Source organism: Erythrolamprus reginae, chromosome 3 (genome assembly GCF_031021105.1).
Source record: "Erythrolamprus reginae isolate rEryReg1 chromosome 3, rEryReg1.hap1, whole genome shotgun sequence".
In the NCBI taxonomy this organism is placed as follows: Eukaryota; Metazoa; Chordata; class Lepidosauria; order Squamata; family Dipsadidae; genus Erythrolamprus; species Erythrolamprus reginae.
In genome coordinates this window covers 59,519,251-59,541,250 of record NC_091952.1, presented here as the reverse complement: position 1 = coordinate 59,541,250, position 22,000 = coordinate 59,519,251, and the positions used below count along the sequence as shown (strand labels likewise).

Sequence of the window (22,000 nt, the reverse complement as noted above, 5' to 3'; positions counted from 1 at the left end):
TACCCCTTCTCGTCACTCTCCGGAGGCGGGTCAAGCATGTTCCAATGAGATTGCGGCATTGTAGATTCAAACTGACAGCCAAAGGAAAGGCTATAGATCTACGTTTGGGGCTTTAAGCGGCTCGGGAAGCGGGGGGAGGAAGCGTCCGCCAATTGGGAGGCGCTGACGGGAATCCGGAAGATTCGGATCTCTGGGCTCAATTCAGTAAGTAACCGAGAAGCGAAGAGCCCTAAAAGTTGGGAATAGTTACAAGAGGCGCTTGCAGGTTAATCATCGGGATCAATTATAGGGGATTGTGTGGCATAAGGATTAACAACAGGGGACTGGGTCGAAAGGAAGATCCTTAAGGAAGAGGAATAATCGAGGGCTCGGAGAGAAAAGTCCCGTCGGATCCCGAGGGGCTTCTGTTGAGTGCTTTCCATTGCCTGCAGTTCAGACCCAGCCTTACCCCCTAGAAGCTCAAAACCAGCCAAAGTAGCATTGCATCCTCCTCCGGTTTTATCCCTAGCCCAGCCCTGGCACGGAGATTTAGGACTCATTCGGAGCAATCAATAATATGTAATAAGTAGATATCGGAGCGATCAGTAATAAGTAAAGGGAGAGAGAAGGACTGACTTCCACCCTACTGAAAGAAGCCAAGGGACAATGCTGGAGCCTCCATCCGTGCAGACTGACCTTAGCACATCTGCCGGCAATTGGAGTTTTGCAGACCGGTGCGTTTCTGTGCTGTTCTGCAAGTTCTGCCAACAGGTGCTGAGTTCCCGGGGCATGAAAGCTGTGCTTCTGGCTGACACCGAGACCGACCTCTATTCCACGGACATGCCTCCCACCAGGTAAGTTAAGACGTAGGATTGCAGTTGTAAGTCTTTTGTCTTCCGTTTACCTACTTGGAGTGGCTTCTACACCTAAGAGATTAGAGCAGTGATGGAGAACCTAGGACACGGGTGCCACAGGTGGCATGTGGAGGCATATCTCGTGAGCCCCTCCGAGTCTCCAGAAAGGGGCGGCATACAAATCTACTAAATTATTATTATTACTACTACTACTATTATTATTATTATTATTATTATTATTATTATTATTATTATTATTATTATCATCTGCTAGCACGCAAGCCGTTACCTTAGCTCAGCTACAAAGTGCATGTGGGTGCCGGCCAGCTGATTTTTGGCTCACCCAGAGGCTCTGGGAGGGTGTTTTCAGCTTCCGGTGAGTCTCTGGGCATTTTTGCCTCTGGAACCTGGGGAGGGCAAAAAACCGGGCCCACCCGAGTTGGGGAAATGGGCTGTTTCAGGCCTCCAAAGGGCCACTGGGGAAACCAGGGGAGGGTATTTTTGCCGTCCCCAGGCATTGCATTATGGGTGTTGGCAGTAATGGGCAGCCAAAATTTTTACTGCCACACAGTGGGTCTGGCTTATATTGTGGGTGTGGCTTGATGGTCATGTGACTGGGTAGGAGTGGCTTGCCAGCCATGTGACAAGGTGGGAGTGGCTTGAACGATCATCATCGTTCAAGTGAACTGTTAGGTCCTCGACTTACGACCTCACCAGTGTCGCTCTCTGGGGTGACAATTTCCTTCGCGTTTCCCGTGCTCTCCTTCCTGGGTCACTCCCTGCCTCAGGCTGGGTAGCTAGGCGAACGGGTGCCAATCAGCTGTGGAGAAAAGATGGGGGAGGAAATGGACCCCCTGCAATTCCTAATGTTGCTGGTCTCCCTGCCGCTTTCGCAGGAGGATGGGAGGGTGGGATGGTCAGCTGGAGCTGGGCACACAGCTTCATTTATGCTGTGAACCGCCCTTAGTCCTTGGAGTGGGGCAGCATACAAATCCAATAAATAAATAAATAAATTTCCACTGGTACAACTGTGTTCCACCCCGTCCTGCCTGCTGCCCAACTCTGGGTGTGGGCACTTGCACACACGCACACACACACACACTTTTGGCACCCATGGAAATAAATGTTCACCATCACTGGATTAGAGATAAGAGCCAGGGTGGTACAGCAGGTAGAGTGCTGTACTGCAGGCCACTGAAGCCGACTGTAGATCTGTAGGTCAGCGGTTCAAATCTCATCACCGGCTCAAGGTTGACTCAGCCTTCCATCCTTCCGAGGTGGGTAAAATGAGGACCCAGATTGTGGGGGGCAATATGCTGGCTCTGTTAAGAAGTGCTATTGCTAACCTGTTGTATGCCGCCCTGAGTCTAAGGAGAAGGGCAGCATAAAAATCGAATAAATAAATAAATTAGAGGAATGTTACACCTTCTTCTTGAACCCCAGTGATTGCTCTTAATTTATACAGAGGTTCCATTTCTGGTTCTGTTTTATCAGCCTTGCAGAATAGTTAAGGCGAGAGGAATGGCTAAATTCTCTTGGTGGAAAACAAATATTTTCAGATTAGCATTTTGATGTGTGGGGCCCTAAAGGATGAGGTTGAGGATGACGCAGGTCATGAATAGCCGCCCAGAGTCCCTAGGGCATTGTCAGCGAACCTATGGCACAGATGCCACAGGTGGCACACGGAGCCATATCTGCCGGCACGCGAGTCGTTGCCCTAGCTCAGCTCCAGCACACATGTGCGCTCCACCCAACTGTTTTTTGGCTTGTACAAGGGCTCTGGTAGGGCTTCCATGGGATGGGGGAAGGCGATTTTGCCCGCCCCAGACTCCAGGGAAGTCTCTGGAGCCTGGTGAGGGTGAAAAACAGGCCTACTGGGCACACCAAAAGTAGGAAATGGGCTGTTTCTAGCCTCCAGAGGGCCTCCTGTGGGAGCAGGGGTGAATTATGGGTGTGGGCACTCGCGCAGGTGCAGTAATGTGTGTGCACCCAAGGGAAAAAAGGTTCGCCATCACTGCCCTAGTGAGTTGGGCGGCATACAAATTGAATGAATGAATTAACGAATTAAATAAATAAATAAATTTAAACCTCCTTTCTGCTGCTGATCCTAGTCTGTCCTGATGTTTTATAACACCTTTATGTGTTAAAATAAAAAAGTTTCATTTATTTAAAAAAAGCATTGAAGAAGTTTAAGATTTCCCGTACTATGCATTGTGTTCAATTTGTGATCCATCCAGCTAAATATAATCTTTGAGTCATGTAATGTTGAACCTTGTTGCGCATTTTTAACAACTTTCCTTTCTGCATTTCCTGCAAGCATACAAATCGGCTTCCAGTGCTCTCTTTAACGAATTGCAAGTTGATAAGATCTTTTTTTAAAAAATGTTTCACAGTTTAAATAAGGAGAACAAATAATTTTAAAGTTAGAATTGCACCATCACTGCTGTAGCAATATGTTGGAACTGTCACTTTCACTTCCCCTCATATTTAGTATGTAAATCATCTATTGTGGTAACAACCAAAAGAACCAAGTGGAGGATTGCATAAACCACTGGAAGAGATAATCTCTGTTTCTGACACCTTAAACGGTTGTGAATCGAAATGCAACTGCTGAAGTATGTGGAAATGTCGAGAGATACAATATTTTATCTCTAACGTTTGCTTATTTATTGAAGACAGTATTTTCAACATGACTAACCATTAAATTATTTGCTTTAATGGGATTAGAACCCAAGCTCGCTAATGTAATTCTCCCATATCTGCACAATTTTGAAAAATTCATGAATATAATTGCATTTGCAGTGATTTCAAAAAAGATAAAGACTGCTATGAAATTATTTCCAAGATTGTTTAGAATATCCAATTCTGTGGAGAGAATCGGGATTCTAGATTAATAACTACAGTACACCCAACTTAATGTAGTTATTATTTCAGTACTTTTCATGTTAATTTATAGAAACATAGAAACATAGAAGACTGACAGCAGAAAAAGACCTCATGGTCCATCTAGTCTGCCCTTATACTATTTCCTGTATTTTATCTTATGATGGATATATGTTTATCCCAGGCATGTTTAACTTCAGTTACTGTGGATTTACCAACCACGTCTGCTGGAAGTTTGTTCCAAGGATCTACTACTCTTTAAGTGAAATAATATTTCCTCACGTTGCTTTTGATCTTTCCCCCAACTAACTTCAGATTGTGTCCCCTTGTTCTTGTGTTCACTTTCCTATTAAAAACACTTCCCTCCTGAACCTTATTTAACCCTTTAACATATTTAAATGTTTCGATCATGTCCCCCCTTTTCCTTCTGTCCTCCAGACTATACAGATTGAGTTCATTAAGTCTTTCCTGATATGTTTTATGCTTAAGACCTTCCACCATTCTTGTAGCCCGTCTTTGGACCCGTTCAATTTTGTCAATATCTTTTTGTAGGTGAGGTCTCCAGAACTGAACACAGTATTCCAAATGTGGTCTCACCAGCGCTCTATATAAGGGGATCACAATCTCCCTCTTCCTGCTTGTTATACCTCTAGCTATGCAGCCAAGCATCCTACTTGCTTTTCCTACTGCCCGACCACACTGCTCACCCATTTTGAGACTGTCAGAAATCACTACCCCTAAATCCTTCTCTTCTGAAATTTTTGCTAACACAGAACTGCCAATGCAATACTCAGATTGAGGATTCCTTTTCCCCAAGTGCATTATTTTACATTTGGAAACATTAAACTGCAGTTTCCATTGCTTTGACCATTTATCTAGTAAAGCTAACTCATTTACCATATTACAGACCCCTCCAGGAATATCAACCCTATTGCACACTTTAGAGTCATCGGCAAATAGGCAAACCTTCCCTACCAAACCTTCCCCTATGTCACTCACAAACATATTAAAAAGAATAGGACCCAGAACAGACCCTTGTGGCACATCGCTTGTAACCTGTCTCTGCTCAGAATACTCGCCATTAACAATAACTCTCTGATGTCTATGCTTCAGCCAGATTGAAATCCACTGAACTATCCAGAGATTAAGTCCAATCTTCACTAATTTATCTATTATGGCAAGAGATCTACAGGGTTGAGGGGAACAGGGAATTCCCAGTCTTACGAATTACATTTTCATGCAATCTGTAGGCTGCACTATGAAACAGCAGGCTTTCCCCCACCCTTCTTGTATACTTTCACTTTAGCTTAAACAAGGCCCAAAAGTCAATCAGCACTTCAGCAGTTTTTGGGTTTCTAAAGATCAAATATGCAAACACAGCATAAAGTAACTTTTAAACTTCCTAAAATGATTCAAAGACAGCTGAGAATAATTCAGAACAGCATACATGAAAAGAACCCCTATTATAACCATTTTATAAAGGCCAAGTCTTTATGGAATTATACAACTGTTTCTTTGGTTAAATTTATGGCATAAGTTATAAGTACCTGGTAAACATTAGTTGAAATCATGTTATGAGACTTTGGCACTGTTGTTGAACAATTTAACAGTGTGGCTATTGTTACCACAGGAATGTGGTAGAATGTGGTATTAAATTTAGAAAAGCTGGATTTTCAAGCTAGGACTTTAAAAAGGAAAATTTGTTACAGTGCTCCAGGGAATATATTTACTGCTTTTTGTTTCTTTTCTTCTACAGTATTAATAGCTTACCATCATAGTTATTGATGTTCTGATGCAGCTAAGTTATTAAATGTAAAACATAGAGCTAATAAGTGGAAAAACTGGGAGTTTTTAATGACAAACATATCTGATAAATGCTCCTTGCCATCTGATTATTTTATATCACATCAAAAGCACGAAATGATTTTAAAAATTGAATTGAAAATGTGCATTGGGGATTGAAATGTTGTTAGGAATTTTTTTCTTTCTAGCATTTCCCCAAAATGTAGGATTTATTGCCACTGAGATTGGAAGAAGACAATGAAGACTTTGTGTTTCTACCTATGTTATTTATTTATTTATTGATTGATTGATTGATTGATTGATTGATTGATTGGATTTGTATGCCGCCCCTCTCCACCTCCCAAGTAGAGTTAACTCTATGTTAACTCTACTTGGGACCCTAGTAGTGTTATGTATGAATCCAATCAATGATTTGGATTTAAGCAAACCCTCACTTTTTAATAATATCCTCTTACTACAAATCCTGTCTAGGCCTAGAGCAGAGCTACAGAAAATTTTGCCAATGGATCACATATGATTCATATTTAATTTTCAGCCTATAATTTCAGTGTTTTCTTTAAAACATAAATAATACCATATGTTCTTCTTAATCAAAATTGAATAGATAATACAAATGGGCCACTACTTTATCTTAATAACTATGAAATAAATATTTTTATTTTTTCCCCTTCCATTTGCAGTGCACATTACAAAACTTTAGAGGTGTAGTCTAAAAAATGGATCAGTGGAATGTATTCTGGTCAGTTTGGACCCCATAGGATTGATTCAGAAGAGACACCTGGTCAATGGATAAGTCTAAAAATGAGATGCTGTAAATTTATTGTAGCAGCATTACCAGTTAATCCAACTAAAAGTCTCATCTGCATTAATGAAAACTTGAGACTCTTCGTTAAAATTCTGAATGAATGAACCTAGCTGCATCGCTCAGATGTTAGCAAAGCAGCTACTAACTTTTTAAAAATCCTATATTGATAGCTAGAAATATAATGGAATGTTCTGTTATACTGTAATAACAGTAGCAACATCCCTTGACAATTCAGAATAGTGTTCTGGTTATCAGCTCTATGGAAAGTAAAGTTGCTTCAGAAGTAATGAGCAAGTTCAAAATACAGTATTTTGAATTTTATACATCTAAATTTGCAATGCAGTTCTCTACTCAAAATATCTATAAAATGTACTTTAGAATATATTGGGAACGACAAAATATCTTAAAACTATGTAATTACAGTGTTCCCTCGATTTTCGCGGGGGATGCGTTCCAAGACCGCCCGCGAAAGTCGAATTTCCGCAAAGTAGAGATGCGGAAGTAAATACACTATTTTTGGCTATTAACAGTATGACAAGCCTTCCCTTAACACTTTAAACCCCTAAATTACAATTTCCCATTCCCTTAGCAACCATTTAGATTATTACTCACCATGTTTATTTATTAAAATTTATTTTAAAAAAATATTTATTAAAGGCAGACGAAAGTTTGGTGATGACATATGACGTCATCAGGTGGGAAAAACCGTGGTATAGGGGGAAAAACGCGAAGTATTTTTTAATTAATATTTTTTTAAAACCGTGGTATAGACTTTTCGCAAAGTTCGAACCCACAAAAATCGAGGGAACACTGTAATTACATATGTGTTTTCAAATTTTGTACATTTTTTAAACTGAAAATTCAAAACCAAGACAAAAGGAGTTAAATGAATACAGTATATCTGAAATAGATACTAAGAGACTGAGTGACGTGTTCTCTACTCATGTTGCTGCTGAACTTTGAGTACAATAAAACACATGTCAGTGCATTTGAACACAGCTTCACCTTTTACACCATGAGACTGCATTACAAAAAAAAGGTTCAGATTTAGGAGAATTTCAGAGTATAATTTTTTTATCAGCAATTTAGCTATAGGTATATTATTTGGAATTAAATATTCTTAAAACTGTTGGTGGCTGTTACCTATAAAGATTAATAGGATTACAGCCTTACTAATGATAGTAGGATTTATATCTATGGGTCTTACTCTGTATTTAGTAAATTGGATTACAGACTTGAAGAACACAGTGGATGGGTTTATGCAACACATTAAACCAATTCAAAACAGATCAGACTATTTGTGCTTTCATAGAAATCCTGCATATTATCCATGTAGTCATTATGTAGTCTTAGAAAGCCAAACAAAATCACTGCAATGGTTTCAGTATGAAGAGAAATGCTGATTCTTAATTTTTCATTAAAATGTTTTTCTTTCCAAACTTAGGATCATAATAGAAATGTTCACTTTCATATAATGAATTATAATAGTATTTCCAAAGCTATTACACTCATCATCCTGGTTTGAGATAACTAGCAGTATTGCACCCGTACATCTGGAGCACATCAAATGGGGGAGGGTATACTATAGATATAAAAATTGTCTTAATTCTAGCATGAAAAAGACACCTATAAATCAACGTTCCTTTGACAACCCAGCATGGTTTCTTCATTTCTGGAGAGTCAATACAAGAAAAGGACTTCTAGTCAAAACTTTAGAGAAGTTGAGAGATTTATGATTGTGGAAAGAGATATGTAAATGAAAAATAAACAAAATGAATAGCACTCTCTTAGAATTTTAATTGTACTATATTTCATAGTTAAGGGATGATCAAGTTTATTTTAATCATCTCCAATATCTTTCCTTTCTAATCCCTACCAGTACAGTTGACTTCATTGGAAACTGCTATTACACAGAGATGTGCAAATGCAGGTTGATGAATGTTGCTTGTTTGAAATGGTGAGTAATATTACAGTATTTTTAATATGTAAATATATTGTTAACAACTATGTCCATTACTCATTTCTGTATAAGAATTAAAAGGTGTGATTACTGCTAAATAAATATGAAAGTATTGGATTAAAAATACAGTGATCTAATGCCTATTTTGGGTTTCTATACCAAAAGGAGACATTCAAGCTTTCCAAATAAATTGTAGCCATATAAGTGGGTTATTAATGAGCTGAATTTCCACTTACCAAATTGATCTCTATTTTTAATGGCTTTTTATTTTTTAAAATAAATACGCAGTAACAGCAGATGTAAGGTACAGTAGATGAAATTCTTCTTAGTGTGGATATAGGAAATATTGAACATTTTGAATTTCTGTAGTGTATACTGTATTTTGTTTTGTTGATCGCATAAACAGTCAACTAGCAGTTATGAATACAATAGCTGAAAATCAAGGTTCAGATGATTTTGATCATTTAAAAAATGGGGCTGGGGGTTGTTATTTTTTTTTTTTATACAAGTTTTTGGCTGTTTATAAGCCACTTAGAATCACTGTGAGAGAGTGGAAGGCTATATAAAATTTCCAAACAAATAAATAATTCTATGTGCATAAGTTAGATGTCATTGCAGCTGTTTAAAGAACTCTCTTATTTTAACTATTTCTCTCAGAGCTTGTCAAATTTGTGTCCTATGCACAATAAATTTATAGCTCAAGTGAAATAGAATAAAGCGCTATAAATGTCACCAGCTGGGATGGGGATTGCTACATCAGATAACCCCACTATTGAAGAGTAGAAAGAAAACTTTGGTTAGAAAACTGAGAGTCCAATTTTAACCAAACTAGCCTGAAGTTGCTATGAAAATATGTGGGAGTGGTGGGAGCCCCCCAAAATTTGAACAGCATAAACTGGTAGGGCTTGAATTCCAGTAGTGAATCAACTGCTCAGGTCCTCCTTGCCTCCACTCTAAATTATATTACCATTATTTTAATTATTTTGCTGTTTCACAAAACTGTACTCCAAATACAAATTTTAAAAAGTTGACAAATTATCACTTTACAATAACATGTTTATATTTTTCCTTTAATTTAAGAAAACAGAGAGCAGATAACTATTTTTCTTTATGTATTTTTCTACTGTGTGTATATATGTTTACCTATTTTATTAACACAGTAGTACATTTGGAGGTCAAAAGTCCCAGATTATTTCTAAATTCCATTTTGCTCACTATTTAGTTCATTGCTACATTATTTTTGGCAGATGAAGGGATTTTATTTTTATTAATTCGATATGTAAGTAGAATATATTTGCATATCTATCATTTGTATAGTTTGTTTTTTTTCACATAGTCTTTGATTTAAAATGTGCGTATCATATACTTCATTTGTTCTTCTAGCGGTAATGTTGTAGGCTACCATGTGATTTCTCCATGCAAACCTTGCTTATTCTCATGCAACAATGGACACTTCTGGATGTTTCACAGTAAAGCCGTTTTTGGAATTGACAGATTTGATTCATCTGGTATGAAACTTGTACTCTTCGCATGGAATTAATTGTTATTATGTTTCTGTTGTGTTTTTATTATAGTGTAATGCCTGTTATATAGTGTAATGCCTGTTATACAAGGAAAGAGGAACAAATTTCAGATCTGTTGGATCTATTTTGTTTTTATTGAAAATCCCATAGTCCATCAATCAGCCCCAAAACAGCTGCTTAAGGAAGTGAACATAGTCTTAGTGTTGAAATACAATATATTAATCATGTATTCTCCTTAGGTGATGTGTGATTAGCAAATAATTTTGCCAAGAAAATGCTGCATGTAAACTAAATTGTTCGATCTCTTAAATCATCAGACAGGGCTAATTGGTCAGCAAATTTAGTGTAAATTTAAGGTGATATGTCTTGAATGTTACTTAATGCAAAAGCCAGATGGTAGTACAGTGAACTCATTGTAAAACCATATGCTATGGTTACATGCTATTAAGCAAATCTCTTCATGAGCAACTACATTCAGAAATGAACAGTTTATAAAGCAGCCATGATAGTAACAATAGTTACATTTGCAGTCTTTTTCCTTCATCACACCACCACCTCTCTTTCCCAGATTAATCAATAGCTTATATTACATCTGCCTGTATACCACACCAAGCTATATAATGTTCCCATCCGTCATATGTGCCTTTCCTTCACTGAGAATCCAATTGTCCATTTGACCGCTGATTGCTATGTTTTTATAACACATGCTTTACTTCCATCATATTCCACTTTTTAGCACATTCAGCAACTTACAACTTCATATTCAGTCAAAACATTCCCTATATTGAGCATGTACAGTACACTATCATAAGCTTTCTCTAAAACAATGGACAGAAAGTAAATTTCTCACACTGATTTGTTTCAAAGTGACTTGCTGAAGGATTTGCACACTCCCATATTTTGCCAAATGTCACCCTCATGTCCTTTAAGACAGAATTCCGCCAGCTAACTTTCCAGAGTCATTTAATAATCTAATGCTCATCTAGTTTGTTATTCACATTCCTCTTGCATAGGAGTATAATAGCATTACTTTTTCTGCATTTCTCCTATCATTCCCATTCATCCTTCCTATCATTCCCATTCATATCACACTTAATAAAATGCCTTCTCTTTTAAATCATATTTATTCAAAATGTTGTACAGTACTTCTCCCACCTCCGAAAATCAAGCCTGATTCTTGCAATATTACTATTCTCTGGAATGTAACACACAACTATTATATAATCAAATTAAGACTGCTGCTTTCATATGCACACAGATCAATGTCAATTTACCACTTCATATTTTCTTATATATATTTAGCTCTTTCATTCATAAATGAATCTACACAAATCCCATTTATCAAATCCATTAGATCAGACTACTTTCACTAACATCTATCGCACCCTTCTTCTCTCTTATTTTCACAAATAGAATTGTTTGTCTTCATTTCCATTTAATTCACTGTTAAATCTTTGTCATCTCATCCTTTTATATTCCAATACTCTATCTTCCATATTGGGGCATTGATATTGATATCTTCTGTCCGTCATGCCTTTGGTCAGTCAGGGCTTTCACATAATGCAGAGAAAGAATAAAGAAAGAATAGATTAGGTTAGTAGTGTTGGTTGTATGCTCATGCTGTATTTCTTGATAACACAAGGGCACAATGAAGTCAATTTGGATTTATTTTATTATAGGTTAATTTTATGTCAAATTTGCTTATGCGTGTCTCTGCAAACTAAGGTCTATCTTTTGCAAGTCAACCCTGCAAACTAATACACAGTTAACCATATCCCACAAACTGAGAGGTACATGTTTTCTTTAATATTGTGCTTTATTTATTTATTTATTTATTTATTTATTATTTATTTATTTATTTATTTATTTTTTATTTTTTATTTTTTTTATTTGATTTGATTTGTATGCTGCCCCTCTCCGCAGACTCGGGGCGGCTAACAACAGTAAAAGACAACGTAAACAAATCTAATATTAAAATATCTAAAAACCCCAAGTTAAGAGATCAGTCATACATACAGTCATACCGTACATAAATTTTATAAACCTAGGGGAAGGGAATATTTCAATTCCCCCATGCCTGATGACGGAGATGGATTTTTAAGAGCTTACGAAAGGCAAGGAGGGTGGGGGCAACTCTGATATCTGGGGGGAGTTGGTTCCATAGGGTTGGGGCCGCCACAGAGAAGGCTCTTCCCCTGGGTCCCGCCAAACGACATTGTTTAGTGGTTGGAGTAACATGGGCATATTTATGAAAGCCAAGGATAGCTCTCGCAGCTGCATTCTGCACAATCGTTATTAAGTTAACTTCAGATAATGACCACAAAAAGTATAAAATATCTGATTTATATTTCCTTTAGGTACAGATTTCTTGCTCTGGGGCAACTTACCAGATTTACACGAAAGCACTGATGAAGATGTATCCAGCACCTCTGAAGAGGAATACATCAGATAAACATTATCTGCACTGCGCTGCATCACCTGATATGTTTCTTGTATTCACAAGAAGTATAATGCACTGATCCCAGGAAGACAGTACAAAAGGAAAGGGGGGGGGGGGAATTTTCAAAGGCTGATACCTGTCATCAAAAACTATCTGATCTAGTAAGCATTCTGCTACATAATGAGATTAATATGTAAAGATGAAAATGCAGTTCTTACTTGTTCACTTTCTTAAAAAGACAAAATCCACAACATTCATATTTGGCTTCTGGAGTCACTTGATTTTTACCTGTTTCCAAATTATGACAAACAAAATCAAATAAGTTCCACACCCCTGTCAATTATTGTTACATTACAATAGATCTAATATTACATTACAATAGATCTAATCTAATTCAACGCTCTCTACATGGGGCTACCTTTGAAAAGTGTTCGGAAATTTCAGATCGTGCAGAATGCGGCCGCGAGAGCCATCGTGGGGCTCCCTAGATTCGCCCACGTTTTTGCAACACTCCGTGGCCTGCACTGGCTGCTGATCGGTTTCCGGTCACAATTCAAAGTGTTGGTAATAACCTTTAAAGCCCTACATCGCATTGGGCCAGAATACATCCGGAACCGCCTTCTACCACACGAATCCCAGCGGCCGATAAGGTCCCACAGAGTTGGCCTTCTCCGGGTCCCGTCGACCAAACAATGTCATTTGGCTGGCCCCAGGGGAAGAGCCTTCTCTGTGGCAGCCCCGGCCCTCTGGAATCAACTCCCCCCAGAGATTAGAATGGCCCCCACCCTCCTTGTCTTTCGCAAATTACTCAAGACCCACCTTTATCGCCAGGCATGGGGGAGTTAAGATATTCCTTCCCCCTAGGCCATTACAAGTTATGCATGGTATGTTTGTGTGTATGTTTTTTTTTATAATAAGGGTTTTTAGTTGTTTTATTAATTGGATTGTTACATGGTGTTTTTTATCATTGTTGTTAGCCGCCCCGAGTCTACGGAGAGGGGCGGCATACAAATCCAATAAATAAATAATAATAATAATAATAGCCACATAAGAAAATAAATCCTGCAGTGGTTGATAAGTGAGTGTTGTAATTTTTCTGGCCCAGAAACTAAGCCAGACCTCTCTTTAGTGGCTACATTTAATGTTGTTGCCCAGAGAGCAGACATTGCAAATTCTCCTATTGGCCGCCTTCCAGTTACAGGTGTTCGTATTAGAGAGGGCTAAGAGGGAGCTCTTAAATATAAATCTTTTGTGTGTGTATTGTATGAGTGTTGAGCATTGCTAGAAGGTTAGCTTTCAAGGAAATCTGGTAGTGTTTTTTAATTGCTAGTGCATGCAAGATAAATAAATGTGGAAATCTAATATTCCTGCTTCTAATGGAAAAGGAAGTTGCAAGGAAAGAGTAATAAAAGAATTGGAACCTCCCTACTATTCCCTTTTATAGGGAATATAAAGAAACGTGCGATCAAATAAAGTGATTTAAAATTAATAAGCAGTACTCATTTCTAGCTGAGTTCAGATATTTTTATAGTTCTTTGCAAGAAGCGAAAACCAGGGAATAGGATGCTGGAAAGGAAGTTATAATCGCAGGGTCAGCTTCAGTAAAATATTATTCTGGCTTCTTTATTGTTGGCACAAGAGTGTATCTAGCACGAGTCTCTCTTGTATTCTAAAATCAAAAGCAGCAGCAGCTTTTCTTTCCAAATTAATGAAATATCATCTGCATTTTTTTAAAAAAGAGAACTAATGTGCTTTTGGCAGGAAAAATACTGTATAATTATGTACAAGCTGCTTTGGGATGTTCAGTGGTCTTGTTACCAGTTATTTTATGAACATAGGTCCAGTATCATTTCTAGGAAATGAGTATATAAGTTTAAATCAACTTTTATTGACTTGGATGGGATAATCCAAGTACAAAGGGGCCAGATTATATTGGAAGACTATCGGCTTCTTTTTATTGTTATTTATGTTTGATTGTACTTGGTGCAAATTTCCAAGCCAAATTTGCACTTGTTGAAATTTCAAAGCCAAAGAGAAAGTCATGTGGAATTAAGAGCTGGAGTGGCGCAGAGGTTAGAGTGCAGCACTGAAGGCTACTTTGGCTAATTGCTAGCTGTAGTTCAGCAGCTCAGATCTCACCACCAGCTCAAGCCTCCCATTCTTCTGATTTACAATATGCTGATTCTTTAACGTGCTTAGAGAGGGCTGTAAAAGCACTGTGAAGCAGCATATAAATCTAAATGCTAATGCTAATTATTTCTTATTTAGTTCTGACTGATTGTGTATTGTCCTTGGATTTCTGCAGGAAGAGAAGATGTGATATATAATGTCATCCATTATATCCAGCTTCATTTTCCAGTTGCTAATCTAACCTTCTGGAATTGATTTTGTGCCCATTTTCCTTCTATTGAGATCAGTTCCTAGGCCCCAGATCAGAGCTTTAATTGCATCTCCTGTTTGGCCCAGAGATTGAGATAAAATTCAGCCATTAGCTTTATAGTGAAACCTGCCTTTATCCCATAATCTCTCCCAGTGTTGAAAGAAAAGCGAGAGAGTTTGGCCCTGTATACCCCCACCATTAACTAGAGCAAAAGGGATAATCATAGTGTTCCCCAATCCCATCATTCAGAGGTGAAGCAATATCATCAATGGTACCAAAGGCAGATGAAAGATCTAGGGGGAACAGGAGATCACACTCACTCCATCTCGATTCCACCGCAAATAGTACACAAAAGCAATAAAGGGAGTTTTAGTTCCTTATCCTGACCTAAAATATAAAATCCAAGTCCAGATAATCCAGGGTTTTCTGCACCTGTAGAGACATAACCTTCTAGTAGAACAGGTTAGATATTGTCTAGAAATAAAACTCAGAATTCTACAGAAAGAAAGAGAACTATACAGTCCAATTTAAATCAGAGACAAAAGCATTTATATCGGTTGTATCTTTGGTATTCAGCTTTGCCTTGTTTGACCTTTTAGTAATCGCCGAAATCTGTAGTAGGTTTCCCAATATTTGATGATCATAGTACAATGTAGCAATAATGTAGCAACAGGCTATAATATAAACCTTCCTACTTACATTTTCCAGCAAATCATTGATTAAACTAGTTTTCTATAAATGAAACATAATTTGCACTGTATTTATGAAATAGGATGTGGAAGAAACCAAATGAGTAAAAATGTCGAAACAAGAGTGAGTAAAGGTATTTTATAACAAGTTAGTATTTATTCTTCATCAATTTTTCATAATTTAAACATGAAATATTTAAGCTGAATGAAAATGTGTACATATTTGTGCATGTATGGTGTGCGTGCATCAAAGAGGTCTCAAGACACATGGTAACAAGCTTATTGTAAAAAATGGGTTGAAGGCAATTCCTTGCAACCTTTTTGATTGAACTAAGACAATAGCTGGATAAGTATTACATATCCAAGTATAAGATATACTTATAAGTGTGATATTGTAAAAGGCAGACATTGAAAGAACCACATAAAATCTCATTCCAGTAAACTGTGTGGCTTAGTGTTTCTCCAGCTCTGATGTCACTCGTATCAATGTAAAATACACTATAGCAGTACATTCTCTTTTCATAAGGCATTGTTCAAGACTGGTTGTTGTGGCAATAAGGATTGAAGAGAAAGGAAGCAAAAACTCACAAGACAATGATATGTTCTTTCCACTTATTTCCAAAAGAAGCTATATGGGGAAGTGTGTGGGTGACTGATTAAATATACATGCTTATTTCAGAACAAATCACTGTGTAGTATCTAAAGGCAGTCTATGCTAAACACATGCAGAGAGTGAGTCTCCACTGTAACACAGTCATTCCTGTGATAGAGTGCCGCTGACAAATAGCACATTGTAAAGACACCAGAACAAAAGACTGCCTCTAATTAATTCTTTCTTTCTTAGGCAAACTTGGTGTAATGCAATTAAAAACTACAACCACCAGAACTAGAATTACTTTTAGCAGGATAAACTAAGTTGGCATTTCTCCATATAATGATATGCTGTATTTATCAGAATGAAGTGTTGAGTGCCAAAAAAAAGGTAGATTAGAGACAGAAAGAAATTCTGACATTTCTGTTATTAGTTTGTAATTTAAAAGAGGACTGTTCCATTCAAAGAAATCAGTATTTTCTGAGCATGTTATTCTGAACAGCACAAACTTTTAAAAGTGGGTTTCATGGAACAATGAATATGTGGACATCAATTCAGGCTAATATTTCACTCATGTATACGTTCCTATTTAACTCTCTTTTATTTTGTTTTTAAAGCAGGATAGAATAGAGGGATAGAGTGTATACTCAAATTTCTTTTTTGTGTACTTTTGGCAGACTGCTCCTTCAGTTTGACAAAAGCAGGAGCCACAGTTCTGGATTTTATGTCTATCTGCCTTTTATAACTACTTCCCTAACTCCACCCTTTTTGTGTAAATGTAAATTTTTACTAAAACCATTTCAACTTGCTTTTGACTGTACATCCAAAACCTGGTTCCTTTTGGAGAGATATAAAATAAAGCAAGTTATTTAATTCTTGAGTTCATCATATGCATGTTTCATGTGGTTTGGGTTGTAGTGTTCTGATAACCATGGTTCTTCAAAATATTTGGAGTTTTACATATATCTGAGTAACATATCATGGGAAATTCTGGTTTCCTTTTGTATATATAGAACATGTACTCCTGTTGTACAGCCACAATAACTGCAGAAATCATACTACAACTCTCCAGTATAGGGGTGTTTAGGCTTTTAATTACTTAATAAAGTACTGAGTAATGTTATAATCTCTTGAAGTTGTACTCATGTAAATATTCACGTCATGTTTCATCTAGATCATAGCTCTCAAACTCATGGCCCGTGGGCCAACTGCGGCCCGCGGGACAATAGTTTGCAGCCCCCACCTCAACATCAAAGTTTAATGTTAGTGCGGCCTGAATTTGATACGAATGGCACTTTTCAGTTTTGTGTGCAGAGCTGACTGAACCTACCAATTACAGTGGTGTATATTGCTATCAGAGGCGGGACATCAGCCGGGCTTATTGCGAACTTGCGCCATTACCCCGGGCTCAGAAACGGAGGCAGAAATTGCTACTCAGCGGGACAGGAAAAAAAGCGGAAAAGACACATTGGCTAAAGTTTAGCCGCTCAACACTGAAACAGTGACGCCAAGTGGAATTATATATTATACAGCCCCAAACATGTCTTTTTCAAAGCCTGCAGTGAAGAGAAAGGTTGGCGATGAGCACAGACAATTTCAGGAAAAGTGAGAAGTGCAATATTTCTTTGTTGAGCACCGGGGCATCCTGACGTGTCTTATTTGCACAGAGAAAGTTGCAGTGCACAAAGAATACAATTTGAAATGTCATTACATGACTAGACATGCTGAGGAGTATGCAAAATACCAGGGAGATGAGAGAGCAAACCAGGTTGCTAATCTTAAAACATATCTACTGAGGCAACAAGATTTCTTTAAGAAAGCAACCAAAGAGAATGATGCAACAGTCGAAGCTCGCTACATGGTTAGTGAGATTTTTTTTAAGCCTTAAAGTTTGGGATTTTCCTAATGGGTTTGCACGCATTATTCGCTTTTACATTGATTCCTATGGGGAAAATTGCTTCTACTTACGAACTTTTCTATTTACGAACCTGGTCATGGAATGAATTAAGTTCGTAAGTAGAGGTACTACTGTATATATAAACCCGTATATTGGAGGCCCCATACAACTGACATGATCCGCTGTTTCTCTCCAAATCATTGATCATCAGTATATATATTGATCATATATATAGTTTTGTCTATGAATTAATATGCCTTGTTATTACAAGGTTGTAACATTTGGTATATACAGTACGTATTTTTTCCTAGTAAAGTTAATGCTGCAGGTGTTTCATACTAGTTAAGAACAGCAGCCACAGAATTAGATACACCTAACATCGATCTGATGGGCTTGAAGAGAAAGATGTATAACATTTAGGTTCTCTGACTCAATGTATTAGAGATCCAGAAACCTCCTCTGTGGTTTTATTCTGAAAACATCAAAGAAGCAGAGGGCATTTCTCATTGATTTGCTAAAGAGGTAGGAAAGAAAATCTTTCAAAAGCTAGTTAAACTCTAAAAGCAAGTTATCCCATATCAGAAGGAAGGTAGGATTTATCGTCAAGAAGCTGTCTGAAAAAGATTATTCAAGGAAAAAAACCTGGAGAATGAAGAGGGGGGGGGGAACCCACTGATATTGTGAGCCATTCACCTTTAGATTAGCAACAGCATATTGTAGATTGGAACATATACGGTATCCTTGGGAACCAAGAAGTAGATAATAAATCAGTACTGTCACTGTTATCAGAAATCTCAGCTAACAAAAAAATTGCAGCTTTTGTTGCAACAAAAAGGCTCATTCCTGCAGCTTATAATTTTATTCTGGGTTAGGGAGCGATGTCCTTTTAGAATACATGTTTGCCTGAGGCTATTTCAATAAAACTAGTATTCTCCATAGTGGGTGGAACTAACCTCAAATAATGGATGACACCGTCCCTCAACCAATAAGGACTGAGTCTGTCAAATTGTGTTTCTTTGTCCTCTTGTCCAGTGGTGGGTTCTTACTGGTGCGGTCCAGAGTACCCCATTGGTAGGAACCCACTGATGACACAGTTTTTGGTGATTTTTTTCCCGGCGTATCCTGAGAAGGAGCTTCTCAGCTGCGCTTCGGACGAAGAATTAAGGTCGGCATTAAGACGAGGGTGGGTGGGAGGGCTTCTTCCGACATGGATATTCCAGGAAAAAAATCACCAGAAACTGCATCATCAGTGGATTCCGACTGGTGTGGCACCCTGGGCCGCACAGGTAGAAACCCTCCACTGCGCCTGCCTTAATTCCCCCTCTTTGACTCAGTCCTTGGCCTGAACAGGACACATGTTTTCTCGCTCCCATTCTTTAGATGTTTCCTTCCATCCGTCGTCATGTTTTACACTGTGAGTTCTCCCCAGCTGACTAGTTTGACATCACAGTCACTGGGTGGAGTGCGATGAGAGCTTCGGCTCTCTCCGCCTGCTAAGCCTCAAGCCTTCATGGCATCGGACCAGAATATCTCCGAGACCGTCTTCTGCTGCACGAATCCCAGCGACCAGTTAGGTCCCACAGAGTTGGCCTTCTCCGGGTCCCGTCAACTAAACAATGTCGTTTGGCGGGACCCAGGGGAAGAGCCTTCTCTGTGGCGACCCCGACCCTCTGGAACCAACTCCCCCCAGATATCAGAGTTGCCCCCACCCTCCTTGCTTTTTGTAAGCTCCTTAAAACCCACCTCTGTTGTCAGGCATGGGGGAATTGAGATATTCCCTTCCCCCTAGGCTTATAAAATTTATGCATGGTATGTCTGTATGTATGATTGGTTTCTTAAATTGGGGTTTTTTACATTACTTTTAATAGTAGATTTGTTCATATTGTCTTTTTACTGTTGTTAGCTGCTCCGAGTCTACGGAGAGGGGCGGCAAACAAATCTAATTAATAAAATAAATAAAATTGCATCAACGGGGGGAGGGGGTTCCTTCTTTCGGCCTTGGGAGCTTCACTCCGCTTGTCTTTGTCTGGCTCTGATTGAGGCGTTGCGGTCTGGCCCGAATATCACTAGCTATATCAGTCTGCCTATTATCACTGAAGCTGTTCTGCTCACATGACCAATGGCCAGAAGACCTTCTTGACCAGAAGAGCTTTTACGCTCTCGTACCGCTCGGCCAGGGGACCTACTTTTCACCACAGCAGATTGTGCTCACATGGCTGACTATCGCCTGCTCTTCAGCATAGGGATTTTTGCCCCACAGACCAATATTGCCACCTGCTGCTTCACTACCTGTTATTTTTCCGCTGTCTTTTGCCACTGCCAACCTCTCTTCATGAACCCGCCCAGATTCCGTCTGTCTTCCCAGTGCATATTTGAATGGCTAGATTTAGGCCACAGTGGCTGCCTTTGTCATTTGGCCACTCAGTGGGGAGGTGGGGAGCCTTTCACTGCTGGAGGCCGCCCTGTGGGATGACAGTCATTTGACAGCAACTGACATGCAGTGCCTCTCCCAGTGAAAAGGGAGCTTGCAGAGGGGGGGGTGCCTCCTCCTTTTTCGCAGGCAGGGGGCTATCAAAACAAACTAAAAACAAAACAAAAAGAGGAAACATTTCCTCTTTTGTATTCGAGCATGCAAGAAGGGACAGGAAAGGAGAAAGTGAAACAGGAAGAGAAAGAAAAAGAAGGAAAGGGGAAAAGACCAAGGAAAGAAAAACAAGAAAAGGGGAAGGAAGAAGGAGAATAAAGAGACAAGGAAAAAGAAGGAAGGAAGAGAGGGAGGGAGGGAGGAAGATAGGAAGGAAGGGAAGGAAGGAAGGAAGGAAGGAAGATTATACTGAGTGAGGGAGTCACTCAGGGAAGTCTTGCCTTAGCACTTGGCCACCACAGGTGTCCCTGACATGAGTCCTGTGCCATGCGCACTATGGCCACGCCCATCACAACCACACAAACACCAGCTCTCCAAGGTCAAACACAACCCTGATATGGCCCTCAATGAAATTGAGTTTGACACCCATGGCCTAGAGAGTCTTTTACAAGACAAGATTAGCAATAAAGTCAGCTTTGTATGATATTGGTCATTTGAACAAAAATGATTGAAGTATATTATTCAAAACTCAGCAACATTTGTTCTTCATGGAGGAAAATAATTCTCAGTGTAGCAACTTTCTAACAGATAGAAAATTCCTAACACATTAGTTAGCGGGAGTAACACATAGCAAATAAGTGTCTTGGCTTCAGTTTTAACTGAAAAACTAGCTCAGGAGATGCTACCAAATACTTCACTCCCAAGTAATAAACAAATGTAACTTAAAATAATAACAGTTGTATGGTTTATTTTATAGATTGACCAATTTTTATATAATATATATTTAAAAATCAGCTGTGGGGACTGATATCACAGTACAGTGATACCTTGTCTTACAAACTTAATTGGTTCTGGGACGAGGTTCTTAAGGTGAAAGGTTTGTAAGACGAATCAATGTTTCCCATAGGAATCAATGGAAAAGCGATTAATGCGTGCAAGTCCAAAATTCACCCCTTTTGCCAGCCGAAGTGCCCGTTTTTGCACTGCTGGGATTCCCCTGTGGCTCCCCTCCATGGGAAACCCCACTTCTGGACTTTTGTGTTTTTGCGATGCTGCAGGGGAATCCCAGCATCGCAAAAACGAGCGCTTCGCTGGCAACAGAAGTCCAGAGTTGGGGTTTCCCAGTGAAGGGAGCATCAGTGAAATCACAACATCGCAAAAACACCGAAGTCCTCGAAACCCCACCTCTGGACCTCTGTGTTTTTGCGATGCTGCGATTTCACTGAGGCTCCCCTCGTTGGGAAACCCCACCTCTGGACTTCCGTTGCCAGCGAAGCACCTGTTTTTGCGCTGCTGGGATTTTCTGGCAGCATCACAAAAACACGGAAGTCCGGAAGTGGGGTTTCCCATGGAGGGGAGCCTCAGGGGCATCCCAGCAGCGCAAAAACGGGTGCTTCACTGGCAACAGAAGTCCGGAGGCGATCCATCCCAGCGGCGGTGGTGGATTTGTAAGGTGAAAATAGTTTGTAAGAAGAGGCAAAAAAATCTTAAACCCCGGGTTTGTATCTCGAAAAGTTTGTATGACGAGGCGTTTGTAAGATGAGGTATCACTGTAGTTGCAACTTCCCATCTCAACTTTCACCAATATTTTCTCAGATATAATTTTTTTTA

General features: G+C 39.0%; 1 protein-coding gene across 1 annotated transcript; it reads left to right on the top strand.

Moving 5' to 3' along the window:
* Positions 1-137: 137 nt before the first annotated feature.
* On the top strand, positions 138-12,340 carry FAM72A (family with sequence similarity 72 member A). The gene is made up of 4 exons (XM_070748909.1): positions 138-833; positions 8,204-8,281; positions 9,668-9,792; positions 12,165-12,340. The coding sequence occupies exons 1-4, from the start codon at positions 646-648 to the stop codon at positions 12,257-12,259; spliced, it is 486 nt and encodes a 161-aa protein (XP_070605010.1). The 5' UTR covers positions 138-645; the 3' UTR covers positions 12,260-12,340.
* The last annotated feature ends 9,660 nt before the right edge of the window (positions 12,341-22,000 follow it).